Raw genomic sequence first — 21,900 nt, 5'->3', positions numbered from 1 at the left:
TAGCGGACGCCCGCGACTTCGTCCGCGTAAATTTCGATGTCAACTTTACTACTACCCCTACCCTACCGTACCCCTACCCTACTCTACCCCTACCCTACCCTACCACTACCCCAACCCTACCCTACCCAACCCCTACATCTACCATACCCCTACCCTACCCTACCCTACCCCTACCTCCACCCTACCCTACCCTACCCCTACCTTACCTACACCCTACCTCCATCCTATCCCTAACCTCCCCGTACCCTATCCCTTCCCTACCCCTATCCCACCCGTACCCCTATCTCACGCCTATCCTACCCCTACCCTACCACTTCCCTAAACCCGGCCCTAAACCTACCCTACCCCTACACTACCCCTACGCTTCCCTACCCGTACCCTACCCTACCCTGTAACTTCTCTATCTTAGTCCTACCCTTAGCAAAATCGGTCCAGTCCTTCGAGAATGGTGGTATGACCAAGAGAAATAGAGACTTCTATGCTAATAATATAAAGAGGTATAGTTCGTGTGGTTGTAGGAGGTAATCTCTGGATCTACTGGACCGATTTGGAAAATTGTTTTACCAATAAAAAGCTACATTATTTGCGAGTGTCATAGGCTATGTTTGATCCCCATATTCACACGGAAACGGGAACTACGTAAATGAAAGCGCCGGGCGTCATATAGCGGAATTTCTGCGTCTTTTAGAAATTTTGTATTATCTCCGAAACTATTTAAGTAATTAACATACTGTAAAGGGCAAATCTTATCTCCATAATATCCTTGTGATTATTAAATAATTTATTTTAATAAGGATTAAAGTTTAGTTGTATAAATAATGACGTAAACCTAAGTATATAAAATTAATAATTTTTAAAACACAAAAGGTACTATATCTGCTAATATATAGAAGATAGATATATGGCGTCGCGGACTTTTTTGCAGAACTTTTAAAGATACATAAAGCCTCCATACATTAATTTCAATTTTTCACAATGGTTAAGGCAGCGCATGCGAATAAGTCTGTTTAAAAGGTTTTTAATCTGACCTGTATGACATAAACTGGGATAACTCGGCTAGTATATATGATACCAATATAAAATATAGCATTCTACTGGTGAAAGAATTTTTGAAATCGGACCAGTAGTTCCGAAGATTACCCCCTTTTAAAAAATGTGACAAACTTACAAACTTACAAACTTTACCTCTTTATAATATTAGTATAGATAAACTTTCGTCAAGGGAAAAATGTACTCAATATCAAATTCAATATTCATATTGTAGGATAAATGAAGCGATGCTGACAAATAGAATTTTTCTACGCACCTTATATCCCCTTTCTGTAAGGAGACTTCTTCAAAAACTACCTTCACGCGATCCTTTGGCCTGGAAATGACAAGACACCTGTATTACATTTCACTTTTACGATACAAGGGCAAAGATATACCGGTACATTGGTTATAGTACGAGAACCGGCATAAGAAATATATACCCTCATCTGTTATTTGATTGGGATAATAAATAAATGGTAGAAAATATTCGCATTGACACATTGAATATAGGTTGCCTGGTTAAATTGCGGCCGAACAGTATTAAATGATTATTTTTTTGATTTGTTTACTTTCCTTCCCACATTGGTTAGTTAAAAAAAAAATTATTAAACCCAAAAGAATTTAAAAAGTAATGGTTGCCTGCTTTCACACTGCAACTGTGGGGTTGCCAGATATAAACATATACTCGTATATACCTCATCGTTATTTATTAGTCGTTTAATATGTCAAAGCTTAAGTTATGCATAATTTAACTGTATTTTTTGCAACTTGCCTTTCCTTTTTTTGCTTTCCGTGATAGCCCAGTGGATATGACCTCCGGCCTGGGGCATGCACCTCCATCTTTTCACTTGTGTGCATTTTAAGAAATTAAATATCACGTGTCTCAATCGGTGAAGGAAAAACATCGTGAGGAAACTTGCATGCCTGAGATTTTTTTTTAATTCTTTGGTATATACAAACGGTAACGAACAAATGGTAATGGAAAACAGATAACGAACGAACTTGCCTTTGATCTCGTTTCTAGATTTTGTATAAAAAATGTGTTTGGCCGCAATTTAACAAGGTAACCTATTTGAAATGTGTCACTGAACATTATCTATCATTCATTTTATAGCACTAATGAATACCAGATGAGGGTATATATTTCTAATGCCGGTTCTTAGACCAATACAAGGGCAAAGATATACCAGTACATTGGGTTAAATCAAGCTTTTACATCTTCTTTGTATAAACCTATTGTATGGATGTTTGAACACAGTTGAATAGCTCGGATAATGTATGAATGGAGAGAATTCATTGTAAATATCGAGTCAATAGTTAAATACAACGACTTTAATTTCAATTTGGTTTATTTCACAAGCATTTATATTTTGAAAAAGTGAATTTTTTACTTATATATCATTTTGATTTGGAAATTTTTAAGAATTCGGCAGTTTGTATAGTACAAAGTAGGAAGTAGATTAATTAAAATACCATTAGATTATGGCAGCAAAATAAATCAATCGTTCGCTAATCATAGTGACCTTTTTATTCTTTTTTTTTAAATTACTTTGCGGAAGTATCCTCTCAATCGTCATCACGAGATAGTACGATGTGTTCCGTGAGTTAGGTGGGGAGTAGTGGAAGACCGAGTGCTGGCTATATAAGCGACTAGCTCATTCAGTCGTCGCTTTCGATCCGCCCACACCTTATACTACTAGATAATCCTTCATGCATCTTTAACTCTCATTTATTTGTTTCTCCTTTTTAATTTTTAACAATGTCAATATAAATATAAAAAAAATCAACCCTCCAAGTTGCGGGACATTTGAGTGCCAAAGCAACCGGATGTCAGGGCTCCAGAGTGAGGAACCTCCTCACAATATGCGCCGTCTCAAGAATCACTACCTTTTGTATCCGACTCTTGATCCAACAGTTAAGCAAAAGCTTCTTCATGCATTATTATTGAAATAGGCGGGGAATGTCAACTATTTGTAAAAGACGTCTTTAACCCTACATCTATCGGTCACAAGTCCGGGACTTCGCTCTAGGTTATCCTCTGTTATTCGAGGGTTTATTGATAACATTCTTAGCGGGAATTGTTAAACCTGATATTTTATTTAATAATTGAGTTGTGCTCTTTCTATCCATTTCTCTTCAAAAATATTGTTTAAAGAATACAATTAAACATACCTTGCGTGGAAATGGTACGAGCATCGCACGTTGTTAGGGTAAATGGACGGGTACTGTGGGCTGTAGAGCCTGCCGTGTGTGGGCCGGTTGCCGGACCGGCTGAACTGGTAGTCGCATTCCGTGCCTGGTATTCTTACGCCCTCGGTTTCAAATAGACCTGAAAAGAAATGTTTACAATATGAAGTCGAGCTTAGCTAGCGAGATACAAAGTCTGATATTAAAGTGTTTTTCAGATATTATGGGTACGGTGACAGTGTGACATTCAAAATGCGTACAGATCGTGAATCGTGGTAAACTGTCAAGAGTGAAACGAACTGTAGTCAACCCATTTGCAATATATTTCACAATCACACTAACAACTGGTATCATTGTTCAGAATCAATAAAGGCTTTGAATATTGAATAGTGACGGTGCGTGACACGTCCAGTGCCTGGTTAGATACCGAAGCGTGCGTATACCACCACAATGTAAAGAACTAAACAGTTATTGCTTTTATCTTTCCTTCTTAGCCTTGTGACGGAAGGACGTCATAGATTTTTTTTCCCTCTTTGGCTTTGTAATACGTCATAGATACATATACTCGTACTAGAATAAAAAGAAATCCAGTGCAAGACAGACTGCATTAAATGCTCTTCTAGTTTCAGGCAAAGGAGTGTACCTTGAGTGTACCAACACTCCCGACTTCCCAAATTCACGTAGCTTTTATAAGTAGAGAAATCTAGCTGTTAACGCCATATGAGGCAGTTATAGTAAACTGAACTTCAATTTGTTTGAAATAAACTTCAAAGGAGAATGCCAGATTCTGACCCAGTCCTAACTCAGAATTTTGCGGAAAATGTAAATGTACTAAAATAATCCAATTTTTAAATAATTGTTTTTTAATAAACCATTTTTATTGTTAAACTCCGGAATAAAAATCTGCCAAAAAAAGTAATTAAATCCATTACGCTATTTCCTTGTAACAGACATTGTTTACTTATTTTTTAAAAACCTGATTTCAACCTTGGGTTCGAGCCCTTTAAAGCGTTTTTATTCTATTTTAATCACTTTAGGTTCAAAATGACTAGAATCCAGAGCTGCGAAGTCTGATCAATATGAAAAAATAAACAATCATAACACTGTCAAACTGTCAAAACACATAATATTATTACACCTCGGAGTAATTTGAAAATAATTATACCCCTAGTTATAAAGGGTTAAAAGGTATTATATATTTAATAGTACACAAAATCCAATAAAATGAAGTATAATATATTGTTGCAAATGAATTTTTTTTAGTGGGTTAAACTCCTATACATTGTCTGGCATTGTCCTTTAGAATTATCAACGAATTCTTGTTACTGTTTAGCTTATCGACCAATGATGTAAGAAGAAAAAAGGGGTAGATAGGTTATACGAGGACCGCATGTGGCACCTTAAAACTATGCTAATTAGCAAACCTGAGCTCAGATACCGCACTGTCAGCTGAAATAATTTTTGTAAACATCGAATCGATATAAGTATCCTATTTACCTCGTTTTTCTGCTAACATAATTGTTATCGTCTGTGTATTTGACATCAGGTTACAATGATAGTGACACATCAAAAGCTTGAACATAGTTTTGAAAGTCTAGAAATCCTCAGTACCAATTTGTTGTAGAGTAGTTTTAGTGAAAGCCTTGACGGCGTATCATGTATGCAGAATCTACGACGCACGAAACAAACACTTGAAAAGTTTTAATCTGTCCTAAGTGCGGCATTCACGTTTCTTTCAATGTTCATTTCGTGCGCAGACAGAGAAGTTTATAGACAGATAAAGTATTTTGTCACATTCGTTAAAAAAAAATCTTTATTTGGGTGTTATCTTATCTTCACGAAATCTCGAAACAGCTTTAAGTACAAAGATGAAATTTTACATGGAGGTAGTTTTTTACAGCATCCGTAGCGTAGTGGTGATGAAATTACAAGACGGAGTTCCTGAGTTCGATCCCTGGCTGGGCCGATTGAGGTTTTCTTAATTGATCCAGGTCTGGCTGGTGGAAGGCTTCCACCGTGGCTAGTTACCACCCTACCGACAAAGACGTACGATACGATGTCGGGTAGAAACCGAAGAAAGGGGTGTGGATTTTCATCCTCCTCCTAACAAGTTAGCCCACTTCCATCTTAAATTGCATCATTTACCATCAGATGAGATTGTAGTCAAGGACTAACTAGTAATTAATAAAAAAAAGACGAAGTCGTCCGCTAAGTACGGAATTTGTTTGGAGTCTTCGTCTTCTTCGGACGTCGAATTAAGAAGGTCTAAGGGTATATATACTGTTACGGAGAACCCTATCACTAGAGCCATAGAGTTCAAAGTCGCTCGCCCTTTGAAGTTGTTTACTTCTTCGAGTGGTTTTGATCGCATATCTATTGTTATTGTTTTGATTGGGCGAACTCCGTGGAATAAACAACACGTGTGTTCACAGAATGATCTGGAAGCGTTCTGGGTGGGGGTGACGACGGCTCATGGCACTTAACTTCGAAACGGAGTGAAGTGAACATCAAGTGTTACCAGCGATACAAATGACTACGAATTGCCTACGTTTGGAAATGTGTATTGACACATGGATTAAGGAGCGGAATAAAGTCTTATAAGAGTAACCTGGTGTTTCAAATCCTCGAATACAAAGTCGCGGGCGTTCGCTAGTTTATCTCTATACAAAATTCATCATCCAAATCGGTTCAGTGGTTTAGCCGTGAAAATGTAACAGACTTACTTTCGCATTTACTATATTAGTATGGATTTGTTAAGTCATGTAACGAAGCAGTTCAAGACAAGTGAAGTGTGAACATTAAATATTCAGGCACCATTAAGGCTTCCCAGCAGCTGCAGCAGTTTAGTGAATTTTAGCGAAAGTCTGTTTTAAAATCATAACGCTTGAAACATTATCGAATAGTTTCTACCACATTAAGTAACAAGGTGCCATTTTCATTTTTTGACGGCCTCCGTGGCGCAGTGGTATGCGCGGTGGATTTACAAAACGGAGGTCCTGGGTTCGATCCCCGGCTGGGCAGATTGAGATTTTCTTAATTTGTCCAGGTCTGGCTGGTGGGAGGCTTCGGCCGTGGCTAGTTACCACCCTACCGGCAAAGACGTGCCGCCAAGCGATTTAGCGTTCCTGTACGATGCCGTGTAGAAACCGAAAGGGGTGTGGATTTTCATCCTCCTCCTAACAAGTTAGCCCGCTTACATCTTAGACTGCATCATCACTTATAACAGGTGAGATTGTAGTCAAGGGCTAACTTGTAAAGAATAAAAAAAAAAAAATTTGGATACATTACATTTAACAATAAAAAGCAAAAATGGATGTTCTTCTATCCAACTGACGAAATCCAAAGAGTGTCGTAAACTTAAATTGTTTATAGTTTAATGAATATTAAACTACAAACAATAATAAGTTTAATTATTATTTTTCTCCTATTTATTATTATTACATTTACCACAATTGTGGGAAATCGAGAAGAACTGACAACTTTTAGATAGTCCACAATTAAATAGACTGTGGCAAATATAAGCGTGACCTGAATAAACGATACAAATTTAAAAAAAAATCTGCATGTGGTATTACTAACTAAAGCAGGAAAAGTATTTATATAACAACCACCAATATAGTTTGTTTAGAGCAACAAAAAAAGTACTCAACCAGCACGTCAGATAAGTTGTTAGCTAAGAAGTGTTTATTTAGAAAATCTGACGATTTGAGCGTAACCTAAGAGGGTTTAAGGATTAGAAATTTGCTATGCTCTCATTTGATAATCTACCAAATGAAATAGTTCTCCACAACGCTCGAGTAAGTACACGTTCAGCATCATGGTCTCCCCTATCAAGTTTTTGCGATATTGTATTGGAGAATAGTAATGGCTTCAATCGCCATTTTGTACGTAACAATAAGATTTCTTGGTGATAGCGTATTGGGTAACAAAAGGATACATGTATTCAGTTTAAGTAGAAATGGGTTGAGACATAAAATTTCACTAAGGTTTCCTTCACAAGTAATTGAATATTCATGATAGGGATCCGATCTAAACCTATAAAAGTACGAACGACCTTTAGAGAAAAGGTTTTATAATTCAGAGCGTGTGTGCAAATAAATAGAATCAGGCGTTACTTTGCGGATGTGAACAACGACGTAACATCCGCAAAGTAACGCCGATAGAATTATAAACGAATTTTTGAAATGTCCTGACCTAATTTTTTGTGAGTAGCTTTATCTCGATGAGACGATCAACTTTTTTACGAAAATTCTTGATTCTGGCAGCTCACTGAGTTACCAGGAAATAAAAATTTTGACCGTCGGATCAAGATATTTTACCACGCAATTTGTAGGACATTGTGGCTGTTAAGTTGTATAACTATTAATTAAGCAACAGTAAAAAATACAGCTGGTTAGTAACAACTTTTAATAACCTCTTTATTGTTATAATTTGGAAGGAGGGTAGTTTATCAAACCAAGATCGAGTTGATCGTCTCATCTCGATGAACCTAGTCACGAAAAACTAACTTGATAGTAATCATTTGTACAAAATGTTCTACGGATCCCTGACTATATACTCGTATCTGTGGTAGACAGCACAGAATATGCACCGTAAATGCAAAGCTTTCAATCTATTGTTGTCAAATAAGCATTTCCTCTAACCACCGGATCAACTGCCTCGTTGGCCAATTGGTTAGCTAATGAGAACTGAACAGTACATACTACTTTGCTGACAACTGTAGTTTTGACATAAGTTATTTTAATTAGTAAATGCTGTGATAACCTGTAATTAGTTGTGCAATAACTTAGTATATTAATGTAAATTATTGACATGTGACATTGTATCAGCTGTTGGTTGTTCTTATTAAATATATAAATAAATACTAGTACGTTTATGTGACGCGCATTTAACGCACGTCCGGTCGTCACGCGCTTATTTTTTCCGTTTTCGCCACATTTTTGATCGGTAGCGTGATGTTGTATTAGCTTATAGCCTTCCTTGATCAATGGAATTTTCAAAATAAATTTTTCAATTATAACCATTAGTTCGTGAGTAGGTAAGGCAAAAGTAAGAAATTGCCTGAACGGGCTGAACAAGTGTGGCGCGATGACGTCACGGACATTAAAAGCGGGCCAGATGCGGCACACTCTTGAAAATTAAATTAATATCGAATTAATTATTACACGAGTATTTTTATTTTCAACGAAGAAAGAAAAGAAACAGAAAGCTGACATACAAAAATAGTGAAAATTCTTCTTTTATTAAAATACAATATTAGAGTTATTGATATTTGTAGTTTAAGCCTTAAACTTAAACTTTGTCAGTTATATTTCTCATATTATATCTAAATATCAGTGTGTTTCCAGCATTATTGTACACTCGCGACCCACTTTCCATCTCTCACCTGAATTTAATGCAAATAATGCAAAAGGAAAACAATGTAATCATATTTCATATTTATTAACTTAATATATTCAGTATGAACACAATTTTATTGGATTATTGTTTGATTACTGACTGCAGTGACGTAAGCGTCTTTGTATTTTTAACCGACTTCAAAAAGGAGGAGGTTCTCAATTCGGTCGGTATTTTTTTTTTTTTTTGTTCTGTTGAAATTATACCGACTTTCTAAAAATGTATTGAAAAAAAATGTACGCTTACCTATTAAGTATACCTATATCACATATGCTTTCTGTGCCTATTTCACGTATTTTGTGTCTGTGATTCTCTCAAAAATTACTGATACCTTTAAACCCAGAGTTACTGATATGTATAAGTGCCCCATTTTGGGGTCCCAAGGTGCAGGATTGGCGAACCCGCACCGGAAAGCACAGTGTTGGTTGACCCCCACTAGTTAAACCGAGGATATCAAGCGGGTTGCAGGGAGCCGGCCGGTTTAGACCGTTTTGTTTATAGTAAATAGTTAATATTCATTTATTTCAATTAGGCTTATTTTACAAGCACTTAACCATCAGAAATTAAGATAATGGTAATAATAATTAGTCAAAAACATAAATTTGAATTTACGAGGGTTTCAAACGCGCCTTCGTCTGAAAAGAGCCCACAACAAACACAGCCAGTTTTATTTAGTTTATCACCATTTAACAATAGGTATATAAGTCAAAAGCCAGTCATGTTAAACATTTCTTTTCCAAAATTTGAAAAAAGTTTTGAAATCCATGCAAAATGCCAGTGGACGTCCATTGGCTCTTATTGATGGTGTTGATGGTAATAAGTGCCTGCTAATCCGCACTTGAGCAGCATGGTGGTTATAAGTTCCATATCCCTTCTTCTATAAAAATGAGGCATGGCCTTCTTGTAGTGGGTTGTTAAAAATAGGCAGATTATGATGATAAGCTACTGATAGGTATAATCGTTGCTTAACCGAGTGCATACCAATTCGCGACAAAACAATTTTACAGAATGCTTTTTAATTCACCGAGTGCAGTTCAATACGTAAACTTTGAAAGAGACTTGTACTTTTTCTGATACAATCCAGGGCACAATAACTCTGTTTTATTTTCCACAGCTGGCGGCCATATTGAAAAAGTAATGAAAAACTCGACCACTCTCAAAACTCACGTTATTGAAAAACTATTTCATAGCGAGTGGTTAATTTTTTAATTCGTTTCAAACTTACATTTTTCACTGTTTTTTTTATTCTGAACTAACAAATGCCCGCCACTTCGTCCGCGAGTAAACATTCATAGTAGTCTACTCGCAGGTATGTGAACATTTCTAGAAAAAAAAATAGGTAGATATACCAAGTTATTCCCAAAAGATAATGACATGCCATCGCATATTAATATATAAATGATAGATTTAGTGATGAATGGTCATTCATCACGAAATCTCAATAACCGCTTGACGTACAAAGATGAAATTTGGCAGGGAGGTAGTTTGTAGATAGTAAAAGTCCGTTAAAAACCGATTTTGCGAGAGGGCCGGATTGAGGAGGTCTAAGGGCGGACGACGTCGCGGGCGTCCGCTAGATTTTTATACTTCTATAAAAATATAGTTCTAAAAAAGATTTTTATAATTCTATAAAATTCTATAAAAATTTGTAATTTTTTATAGTTATTTAAAAAGACAAATTATAAACCGAAACCTTCTTCATAAATAACATTATCTATTGGTAAAACCGCATGAATAAATCCTACTTCCTACTAATATCATAAACGCGAAAGTTTGTATGGATGTTTGTTACTCTCTAACGCGGCTACTACTGAACCGATTTGGCTGAAATTTGGAATGGAAATAAATTTTACACTGAAATAATACATATGCTACTTTTTATACCGGAAACATCCAAGGATCCCGCGGGATTTGTGGTAAACTGAACTACACGCAGACGAACTCGCAAGTGTCGGCTAGTATAGGTCAAAACAAAATAAAAGAACATTCTCATCTTCCCAGCATAAAAACAACAAGGTTGAGAGATACCTGTCCGTTCCATTGTTGCCATTACGCCGTCGGTGTATAAAATGCCCTTTAGTGTATTAAATTATGAGGAACCCGCAGTTTCTAGGTTAATTGGCCCGGCACCGTAGATAAGGCAGATAAACAGACCCTGTTGAGGCAGATCTGAATTATGTTTGGCCGGCAAAATTTGCAGTATCTACTGATTTATTGCCCAGGTGTTGCGTATTTTAACACGTTGAAAGTTATATATTAAAATTACACATGCCGGCCAGTCGGTTGATGTTGTGGAAATAAAAAAAAATGTCACTGTTATTGGATACAAGCAGGCGTTACTTTGCTGAAGTTCATCATGATTATTTAATGATTTATTTATTTTGCTATCATTCGCGAAAAGTCGACGAACCCATGCGACAACGTCACCCAGATCCGACAAAATACTCTCCACGTACGTTTCACCCCGAAACCGGAGCATACAAAGCCATGCACTTTGCAATTGCACGTTGTACAGTCAACATCTCCTGAGGATGCTCCGGTTTCGGGGTGAAACGTACCTTATCAGCCGATAGACGTCCACTGCTGGACATAGGCCTCTTGTATGGACCTCCAAGCACAACGATCTCGAGCCGCCAGCATCCAGCAGCTTTGAGCCTTCTAATAAGGCCCATAGTCAGGGGTGAAACGTACGTGGAGAGTATTTTGTCGGACCTGGGTGACGTTGTCGCATGGGTTCGTCGACTTTTCGCGGATGATAGCAAAATAAATAAATCATTATATAGTCACTGTTATTGTTGAAAAGCAGTTTTTAATATATTTGTTGTAACGCAGGGCTGTGTTACACGATAACAAAGTGTCCAGGACCCGGGGAGCATTTTTACAATTGATTACTATCAAGTTAATTTTCCGTGAGTAGCTTCATTTTGATGAGACGCTCAACTTTGTAGACGCAATTTGTAGGACAATGTGGCTGTTAAATTGTAAAACTATTAACTAAGCAACAGTAAAAAAACAGCTGGTTAGTAACGATTTTTAACCGATTTCAAAAATGGGGGATGTTGTCAATTCGATGCGTATGTGTTTATTTTTCTTTTCAAAAAAAAAATGCCCAGATTTTTTTTCAAAAAAAGAATTTCAGATTGGCCCCCATTCAATTTTCATGAAAATTTTATTAATTTTGTGTTAAAATCAAAATAACTGACATATGTCTTTGAAGTCGGTTCCATTTTTGTGTTAAAAAGATTATGGATGAACGCTAAAATAAGGGTTAACTTTTTGTATGTACGTACGTTCGGAACTCTAAAAACGTGTCTAACAAAAAACTATTGATTAAAATACTATTCGCACAGCTTGTTTGTATTTACAAAACGGAGGTCCTGGGTTCGATCCCCGGCTGGGCAGATTGAGATTTTCTTAATTTGTCCAGGTCTGGCTGGTGGGAGGCTTCGGCCGTGGCTAGTTACCACCCTACCGGCAAAGACGTACCGCCAAGCGATTTAGCGTTCCGGTACGATGCCGTGTAGAAACCGAAAGGGGTGTGGATTTTCATTCTCCTCCTAACAAGTTAGCCCGCTTCCATCTTAGACTGCATCATCACTTACCATCAGGTGATATTGTAGTCAAGGGCTAACTTGTAAAAAATAAAAAAAAAGCTTAGTGTCAAAGGACTTGAGTAATCGTGTACATATTATATGAATAATAGTTCAGTTACGAACAAATTCTCTTCAAAGACAACTCCTGGCTACTTAATGAAACGCAAACACACCTAACACACCTGCGTATCATCTAAACATCACGCGAATTACAACCATAAGTGTATTAAAATAAGATATATTTTCGCAAAATATCTTTAAAACCCCAATACTCTTTACAGATTATGACCGAAATGCGATTCGACGCATTATTTTTATTTAAGCGGTTTCTACCTACGGTTTTTCTTTTTCACAACACTTTTTATTTGATAAAGGCGTAATATTATTTACCTTCGAATTAGGAAAAATATATAAGATTTACTTTTGAGTAAGAAATTGAATCTGTACCTATTTCCTGCAACGTTTTGAATTTTATTATTAATTACAGCCAAACAACCAGTGTATCATTATTATCAGCCGTTGGATGTCCACGGCTGGACACAGGGCTCTTGTTAGGGTATTGAAAACGATTAAATGTGTTAGACAAAGCTTTTAAAATTTGACTTTTCACTAAGCAACCTTTGACAAACAAAGCCCGATAACTATCAAGTTATACTACGATAAATGTTTGATTTGACAAACTGAGCGTTTCCAAAGCGCAACACGCTCTTGTGACAACTGCAACTAGTGGTTCTTTGTTAAGCTAGGCGTGATTTCAGAGGTCCACCTAGTGGGAGGTCGATCAACACTACGCTTTTTTACGCAATATGGTTCCGTGGACGTAGGCTCACATCCGGTCCGGGGCATGCAGCTCTAACTTTTCAGTTATGTGCATTTCAAGAAATTAAATGTCTTGTGTCTCAGATGGTAAATGTAAAACATCGTAAGAGACTTTAAACCTAAGAATTTTCATAATTTTCTTTGTGTGTAAAGTCTGCCAATCCGCATTGGGATAGCGTGGTGGACAATGAGCTTAACCCCTCTCATTCTTAGAAGAGACTTGTGCTCAACGGTGAGCCGAATATGAGTTGTTGATTTATGTCTATAACGATTATACCTATACCTGTCTAGCTTTATTTAAAAACGGCAAACTTTATAAAATTACTGGCTTTAAATTAATTAACTCGTAAAAGAATTTCCTAATAATTTTCTTACGAATTCTTTTAGCCGGCGAAGGCTTTGTGAATAAAAAGCAAAAGTTATTGTTAGAATGCCAAGTTAATTTGCAAAGTGTATTATGAATTGTTAGTATAACACCCCAGTTATAAGTTTAGTGAGGTTAACTCATAAAACAATTTACTTCTGGAATACCGCATTATCCTAATGAATAAACTGCTTTATATTTATTAAGTTCACTTATTTCTGGTTTTATTATGTAAGCTTTATAAGCGAGAGAGTAATTTCGACTTATCATTTATTCATTAGACGAATTACGAGATTTTATTTCCTAAATTGAAAAATGTAAGGAGTACCTACGTACGTCTCAAGGCGTAAGAAGTATAATAGCTTTACTAATTGTAAGCTAAGATATGATACTTTGTGATTAAAATATTCCTCTGGTTTCTCAGTGGCATCATACCAGAACGGTAAATCCTCTGGTGGTAGGTTTTTTTCGGCTTCAACCAATAAATTAGATTCAAGCCAAATTAGAAAATGTCAATTAATTTGTACCCAGTGGCTAAAGAACGCAGGTCCTCTATGTTATATTATGAGATTTAATTTTATTTGATAGACTAATTATAAAAAATAATAAAAGTAAAATAAAACTACTTGAATCTAAAAACATGCACAATTCAAACCGGAACCTATCACTGAAAACTTCATCAAAATCGGACTAGTTTTGGAAATTTGTTTCTAATGTCATCCACTTACAATCAAGTAAGCTCACATGCATGCAGCGCTGACGGCTTGACGTCCGATAAAACTGATCGTATGTTGGTAGTTATGTGCATGACATCATGCCGATCGCGCCCAACACACGATCAGTTTTATCAGCTGCCAAACACCCTAAAGTAGAGGGTTTTACACCCTCTTATACTAATTGCATATACCTACTCTACTCTATAACCTACCCTCAATACCACATACTGTCGTGGGTATAAAAATGATTAGATATCAGTGGCGAAGGATGGAATTTAGATGTAGGTAAGCCGTCCCAAAGATAAGGAAATTCATAAAGCGTGATACAAACTCCGGTTTCTCAAATATTATCTAGATACAGTACAACAATGAATATGCATGCATTTTTAAAGGTAACCCGGCAGTAATCGGTTTGCATGAACTCTTCGCCGCTGTTAGATATGCAGTTTGAGATATATTTAAAATCAGATTTCTTTTTTTAATCAATGTTTTTTTGCTTCCATCTTCAATTTCATCTTTTAAATTTTATATTGTTGCAGGCGAAGACGCAAATGAGAAAAATTAAAAAAAAAAGAAAGAGGCGCTACACGAAATATTTTCCTCTCGATTACATCTTGACGAGTCTTTGAAACAAAGTTGATCTTTGTTTCTGATACAATCCAGGCCGCAATAACTCTGTTTTATTTTCCGCAGCCGCCGGCCATATTGAAAAAGTAATGAAAAACTCGACCACTCTACAAAACTCGCGCTACTGAAGAACTATCTCATCTCAGCTGAAATGTATACTTACAATATTCTTTAATATATTTTTTTTTGCAAATTTATTTTTAGTTTTAAGGCGCTTGTCCACTGTTGCGCTTTAGAGAGAAGATAACGCTTTGCACGCTTAACTATGATTATAGTATCGTATGTACTCATCATTATCAACCCATATTCGGCTTACTCTCTTTCGAGAGAGGAGAGTGCCTCGAGCTCGAGTCTTCTCTCAGAATGCGAGGGGTTAGGCCAATAGTCCACCACGCTGGTGGCCCAATGCGGATTGGCAGACTTCACACACGCAGAGAATTGTGAAAATTCTTAGGTAGGTATGTAGGTTTCTTCACGATGTTTTTCCTTCACCGTTTGAGAAATTTAATTATATTTAATTTCTTTAAATGTACACAATTGAAAAGTTGTAGATGTAATATCCACTGGGCTGTCACGGCTCTCAGTGTATGTACTCACGATAGTGAAAAACATACTAATCATACATCCTAGACATCTTTGCATATTTTTTTGAAAATTTCGTCGCTACTTGGTCGGTATCCGTCCACAAATTATGATATCTTGCCAGATCATAGCTGTATAGTTAGTTTTCAATAATATTCTATGATATTTAAACATTTAGTTGAGCTTTTTACAATTTGATAGTGCTTTCCCTAATTACACACTTAGTGCACGCCACTGCTCGACGAAATACAAATGTTCCTCCAATGTCTATTTCATTATTTATTTTTAAATACGTAGAAAAAGGAAATTCTTTTAAAATTACACTTTTCCCCGCTGACCCGTTTCAAAATGTCACCTTTAAAATTTAATTTTCCTATAATACCTCAAGCTTAGAATAGCTGAGTGCCTTTTAAATTAACTTGGATTGCCTTGTCAATTGCAGGTGTTCTAGATAAGGCACGTAGACTCTGATTAACTGTACACTTACAGAGTATTGAATGAAGACATAACGTTACGTCATCGAATTAGATACGGCCAATGTAAAATACACTTAGTAATCTTCTATTTATTGGCTTTATGAACAAGTTATTAGGTAAATGTGATAGGTGGTTGACTCATATCAAATTTAATATTTAACAACATTAATTTCATGTAGTACATGGAATCCGGGTCCGAAGTATGATATATTAATATAATGATATTATATTAATTGGAACGGATTTGGCATCAACATCAATGGTGAGTACATCACTCAACTACGGTTTGCCGACGATGTGGTCATTATGGCAGAGACTCTGGATGACCTTAGTACCATGCTCAACGACCTCAGCAGAGTTTCTCAACGTGTGGGCCTAAAAATGAACATGAGCAAGACGAAGATCATGTCTAATGCTCATGTAACGCTCCACCCAGTTATTGTTGAGGACTCTGCGCTCGAAATTGTAGACGAGTATATATACCTAGAACACACAGTCCAGTTAGGAAGGTCCAATTTCGAGAAAGAGGTAAATCGCCGAATCCAGCTCGGCTGGGCCGCGTTCGGGAAACTCCGCGACATCTTTTCGTCCGAAATTCCTCAGAGCCTGAAGACGAAAGTCTTCGAACAGTGCGTGTTGCCAGTGATGACATACGGATCCGAAACCTGGTCGCTAACTATGGGCCTCATTAGAAGGCTCAAAATCACTCAGCGGGCGATGGAGCGATCTATGCTTGGAGTTTCTCTGCGTGATCGAATCAGAAATGAGGAGATCCGCAGACGAACCAAACAAACGACATAGCTCAGCGAGTCGCGAAGCTGAAGTGGCAATGGGCAGGCCACATAGTTCGAAGAGCCGATGGACGTTGGGGTCCCAAGGTGTTGGAATGGCGACCCCGCACCGGAAAGCGTAGTGTTGGTCGACCCCCCACTAGGTGGACAGAGGACATCAAGCGGATTGCAGGAAACCGCTGGATGCTGGCGGCTCGAGATCGTTATGCTTGGAGGTCCATGCAAGAGGCCTATGTCCAGCAGTGGACGTCCATCGGCTGAAAATGATTATATTAATTAATATCGGTAATCTCTGCCTCTCTGCCTTCGATTGGCGTAAGTTCAAATCCGGTCCGGGTCATGCACCTCCAATTTTTTAGTTGTGTGCATTTTACGAAATTAAATATCACGTGCCTCTAACGGCGAAGGAAAAACATCGTGAAGAAACCTGCATACCTGAGAATTTTCTTAATTCTCAACGTGTGTGAAGTCGGCCAATCCGCATTTGGTCAGCGTGGTGGACTAAGGCCTAACTCCTCTCATTCTGAGAGGAGACTCGTGCTCAGCAACGAGCAGAATATGGGTTGTTAATGATGATGATGATGAAGGATTTTTTAAACCTAATTTAAATATTAGATACTAGCTGACGCCGCGCGGTTTCACTCGCGTGGTTTCCGTTCCCGTAGAAATACAGGGATAATATATAGCCTATAGCCTTCCTCGATAAATGGGCTATCAAACACTGAAATTTTTTTTAAATCGGACCAGTAGTTCCTGAGATTATCGCGTTCAATCAAACAAACAAACAAACTCTTCAGTTTTATAATATTAGTATAGATGTATTTTTAAAAATTTTCCGAACGTCTAAAAAGTTGTCGTCCATTTTGTGACGTTAAAATGTGCATGATGTACTAAAGGTATAAACGTTAAACTAATTAATACCTAATAATTTTGACAAAAATCTTAACTACTATTAAAAAAAATATTTCTTTTTTCGTGTCACAATGTATAGCCATTATTAAGTGAAGCCTGTTCAATTAGGCAAGAAAAGAGACAAATCCAAAGTTGCAAACTTACAAGGAACATTGTTAGTGCCTTGTGTACATTCTCCAGACACGTGCGAGCGAGGTCCTAAGGAAATCTTATTAAATCTTCAACTTGGTCTAACAACGTACATAAAAGTTTTCTTGCAAAAATGTACGCAGACATTTGTCGATGCCGGCTTGTCTGAAGCTTCGCGTACAAATTACTCGAATAAATCCATCGTTAGATTGTTTCCTCATGTTACGATCCGATTTTGTATTCGCTGTGTTTCAATAATCATTATGTTAAAAGTGAGAGAGAGCTGAGTTTATTTGTCGTCTCTTCTTAGTGAAATGTGTCTTTTGAACCGGAAGTAGATTAGCTACCAGCAAAGTGGGCAAAAAAGCTACCTAAAATAAAAGAATCTAATTTAAGTTGAAGATTAGACTGCCGAACTACCACTGGCTAAACTTCAAGGATTTTGTTTTTTAACTCAAAATTAGTTCAAAAACATGTATTACGGTTGTAATGAGATTTTTTTTCGATGTAGTAGAAGTTTGTGAGTGTAAAGGGGGCATGACCCTAGATCTAATAAACTGATTTTGAAAATAAGTTATCTTACCAATATATCATCGAGTGTCCTCTCAGAGTCAGAGGGGCTAGGCCAATAGTCCACCACGCTGACTGGCAGACTTTACACACGAAGATAATTAAGAAAAATCTCTGGAATGTAGGTTTCCTTACGATGTTTTTCCTTTACCGTTTGAGACACGTGATATTTCTTAAAATAAGCTGAAAAGTTATGTGTATTTTAAGAAACAATTCTTAAAATGCACATAACTGAAAAGTTGGGTGTACATGCCCCGGACCGGATTCGAACCCACGTCCTTCGGAATCAGAGGCAGAGGTCTTATCCACTGGGCTATCACGGCTATACTAAGATGAGACTCGAGTTTAGCAGGGAGCCGAATATGGGTTGATAATGATAAATCATCCAATTAACCAATTAACATAGATTTACCAATTTTCAAAGGCTATATTTTATCCCCGTATTCCCACAGAAAAGAAGATGAAAGAATCGTTGAATGTGGAAACACTTTGGCATTGTATTGCCTACTTCTTAGGTTACGTGCTTTGGGTTTATTTGTCAAAGGAATCTGTTTGGTGTTTGGTACTCAGCCGGGTTCAAACAAAACGATATCCCCAGAGAATTAAATACCTCTCCGATACAGATACAATCGTGATTTCGAATCATATCTTTATAGTACCTCCTGGGGATTCCTGGAGCCAACGTATTGAATTGAATGTATGAGACAATACAAAGGTTATCATTTATTTCTATTTCGCTTGGAAAAGGTCCCGTTTTTGGACTCTTTCTATTCAGCCAATCCCGAGTTATCTTGCTTTTATATTATTTATATGCTGAGTTGGAAACACTCTGGCAATATAAAAAATATTTTATGACTATACATCCTACTCCAATATTATAAACGCGAAAGTTTGTATGTCTCTTTCATCAATATCAACCCATATTCGGCTCACTGCAGAGCTCGAGTCTCCTCACAAAATGAGAGGGGTTAGGCCAATAGTCCACCACGCTGGCCCAATGCGGATTGGCAGACTTCACACACGCAGAGAATTATGAAAATTCTCTAGTATGCAGGTTTCCTCACGATGTTTTTCCTTCACCGTTTTGAGACACGTCATATTTAATTTCTTAAAACGAACACAACTGAAAAAGTTGGAGGTGCATGCCCCCGATCAGATTCGAACCCACACCCTCCGGAATCGGAGGCAGAGGTCGTATCCACTGGACTATCACAGCGTTTCTTACTCTTACGGCTTACTTTCTTACTCTTACTCTTACAGCGTCTGTTACTCTATAATGCCTACTAAAGCGATTTGGCTGAAATTTTAAATGGAAATAGATTTTACTCTGGACTAGCTGACGCCGCGTTTTTACCCGCGTGGTTTCTGTTCCCGTAGGGATAATATAGGCTATATCCTTTCTCGATAAATGGGCTATCTAACACTGAAAGAATTTTTCAAATTGGGCCAGTAATTCCTGAGATTATCGCGTTAAACCAAACAAACTCTTCAGCTTTATAATATTAGTATAGATTAACATATAGGCTACTTTACCTACCGGAAAAATCCATGGTTCCCGTGGGATTTGTGAAAAACTGAATTCCACGACGAAGTCGCGGTAGTCCGCTAGTATTTTATATGTAAGAAGAAGTACAGAATATTCTTCACCATGAATATTCAATTTTCTTAAAGGAAAACTTGCGGAATTTATGCCCTATCCCATCTCAACTTTAACCGAGTTTCCGTAACATTATTTCTTCAGGAATAAAGAGGTAATATCTTAAGTCAGAAAAGACGTAACATCAAGAGTTTAAGTTTAAACGCTGAGATCGTAATACTGACAGCGTTACAGTATTTTAATCGCGATATCGTAGTGGTAGATAGACTATAAGACTCAATTATTTAAGTTTTAACCCTCGTCGAAAAACAGGGGTGTTACATGTTTGACGTGTCTGTCTGTCTGTCTATCACATCAGCATTAAAAGAAAAAGACACATAAACGGTCCATTCGTATAGAAGTTATACCTAAAACGTGGGTATTTTAAGTGAAGAATGAATCATCTAGCCATTTGATTCCTAAATGGACGACCGGTCGTCCATCGTATCCGTTACGTGCCATGTAAAAAAATATAAAACCCACTAAGGACAATAGGCGAGCACAGTATCATCCTCCGCGCGATAGAAGAATATAAAGATTTTTTAAATGGCTCACAACGGTAGATTAAAACCGCATTCCCTGACTGCCGGCTTCTTCAACGCAGACGGGCTCACCGATAAAATACTCGCGGGCAGCGAATGGCTAGGCAAGGCTAGGCGTATCACTATTGCATGCATTGCTTACCATCAGGAGTGATTGCAACCAAGCATTAAAAAAAGTTGGACGGTTGGCCGATACACCATCTCTCATACTTAAAAATAACTCAAGGTTAATTAATCTATACTAATATTTTACAGAGGTAAAGTTTGTGGCTATGTACGGCGTAATCTCTGGATCTACTGAACCTATTTTGAAAATTCTTTCAATATTAGAAAATAACATCATTTGTGGCTATACTTTTCCCCTGCATTTTCACTGGAACGGGAATTATGCAGTTGAAACAGCGAGTCGGTGCTAGTAAACTTGTAAAGTAGCTACTGAACACGAAACGTGAGACAAATACACGGACTGACACACACTCGCTCATTTACTCCTACTTAAAAATAACTCAAGGTGTAGAAACTTCAAAGGGTTAATAAACTTGTAAAGTAGCTTGCGAGCACTTGTAGACACTAGACAGTCTAGTAAATCTCGACAATTGGAAACACAGACACTCATTACTCTCCTAAGGCGGATACGCGACAGTCGACAATAGAAAAAGGGTGAAAAGGTTGAAGCGGCACTCACATTAGCGCCAGTGCTTGATACGCCCCAGTTTCCGACACGGAAGTAGGCGTCTGCACTCTTCGTTTTGTGTTGATTCATGATTACAATATAGTTTGGAGTTTTGACATCTCTGAAATGTGACCAAGGCGATTTTTTTCACTATGTGATAAACACAAAACTAACTATAACTTCTATATTTTTAGCAGAGTCAGAAATGGATTACAAAATAATAAGAAAACTAATGTCGAACAATGGTTATGATTCACAACATTTGTCAGGACAACTTAATTAACAAATCAAACTGTAACCAACAACCTAGAATGGCAGAGTAAGACCTTCAGTAGAGTCACGCACTTGTGAACGTTGTGTGTTGGGTTAAAGACGTCTTTAAGTAAAGTTGTAACCAAGTTAAGTAAAGTTCTTCCTCTTTTCACTCAAATCACTCTCTCCGAATATCCCAAGTAACCCATAACTTCTCAAACGGCCTCCGTGGCGCAGTGGTATGCGCGGTGGATTTACAAGACGGAGGTCCTGGGTTCGATCCCTAGGCAGATTGAGATTTTCTTAATTTGTCCAGGTCTGGCTGGTGGGAGGCTTCGGCCGTAGCTAGTTACCACCCTACCGGCAAAGACGTACTGCCAAGCGATTTAGCGTTCCGGTACGATGCCGTGTAGAAACAGAAAGGGGTGGATTTTCATCCTCCTCCTAACAAGTTAGCCCGATTCCATCTTAGACTGCATCATCACTTACCTTCAGGTGAGATTGTAGTCAAGGGCTAACTTGTAAAGAATAAAAAAAAACGGCTCGAACGATACGAGCACACTGAAGCTGACCGGACGACGAGTGCCTTATATCGCAAGTCG

At 37.6% G+C, this 21,900-nt stretch overlaps 1 protein-coding gene across 1 annotated transcript in view; it reads right to left on the bottom strand.

Moving 5' to 3' along the window:
- LOC112046646 (suppressor of lurcher protein 1) overlaps positions 1-21,900 on the bottom strand; it is a 412,265-nt gene that overhangs the window by 181,838 nt on the left and 208,527 nt on the right. The window contains exons 6-7 of the mRNA XM_052883831.1: positions 3,205-3,361; positions 1,307-1,366 (exon numbers count right to left, since the gene is read on the bottom strand). Coding sequence (XP_052739791.1) covers positions 1,307-1,366; positions 3,205-3,361 — 217 coding nt within the window. The remainder of the gene's footprint in view (positions 1-1,306; positions 1,367-3,204; positions 3,362-21,900) is intronic.

The sequence above is a fragment of the Bicyclus anynana genome, chromosome 10 (genome assembly GCF_947172395.1).
Source record: "Bicyclus anynana chromosome 10, ilBicAnyn1.1, whole genome shotgun sequence".
Taxonomy (NCBI): domain Eukaryota; kingdom Metazoa; phylum Arthropoda; class Insecta; order Lepidoptera; family Nymphalidae; genus Bicyclus; species Bicyclus anynana.
Note: the sequence above shows the minus strand (reverse complement) of the source record. Positions and strands in the feature narration are given on the sequence as shown.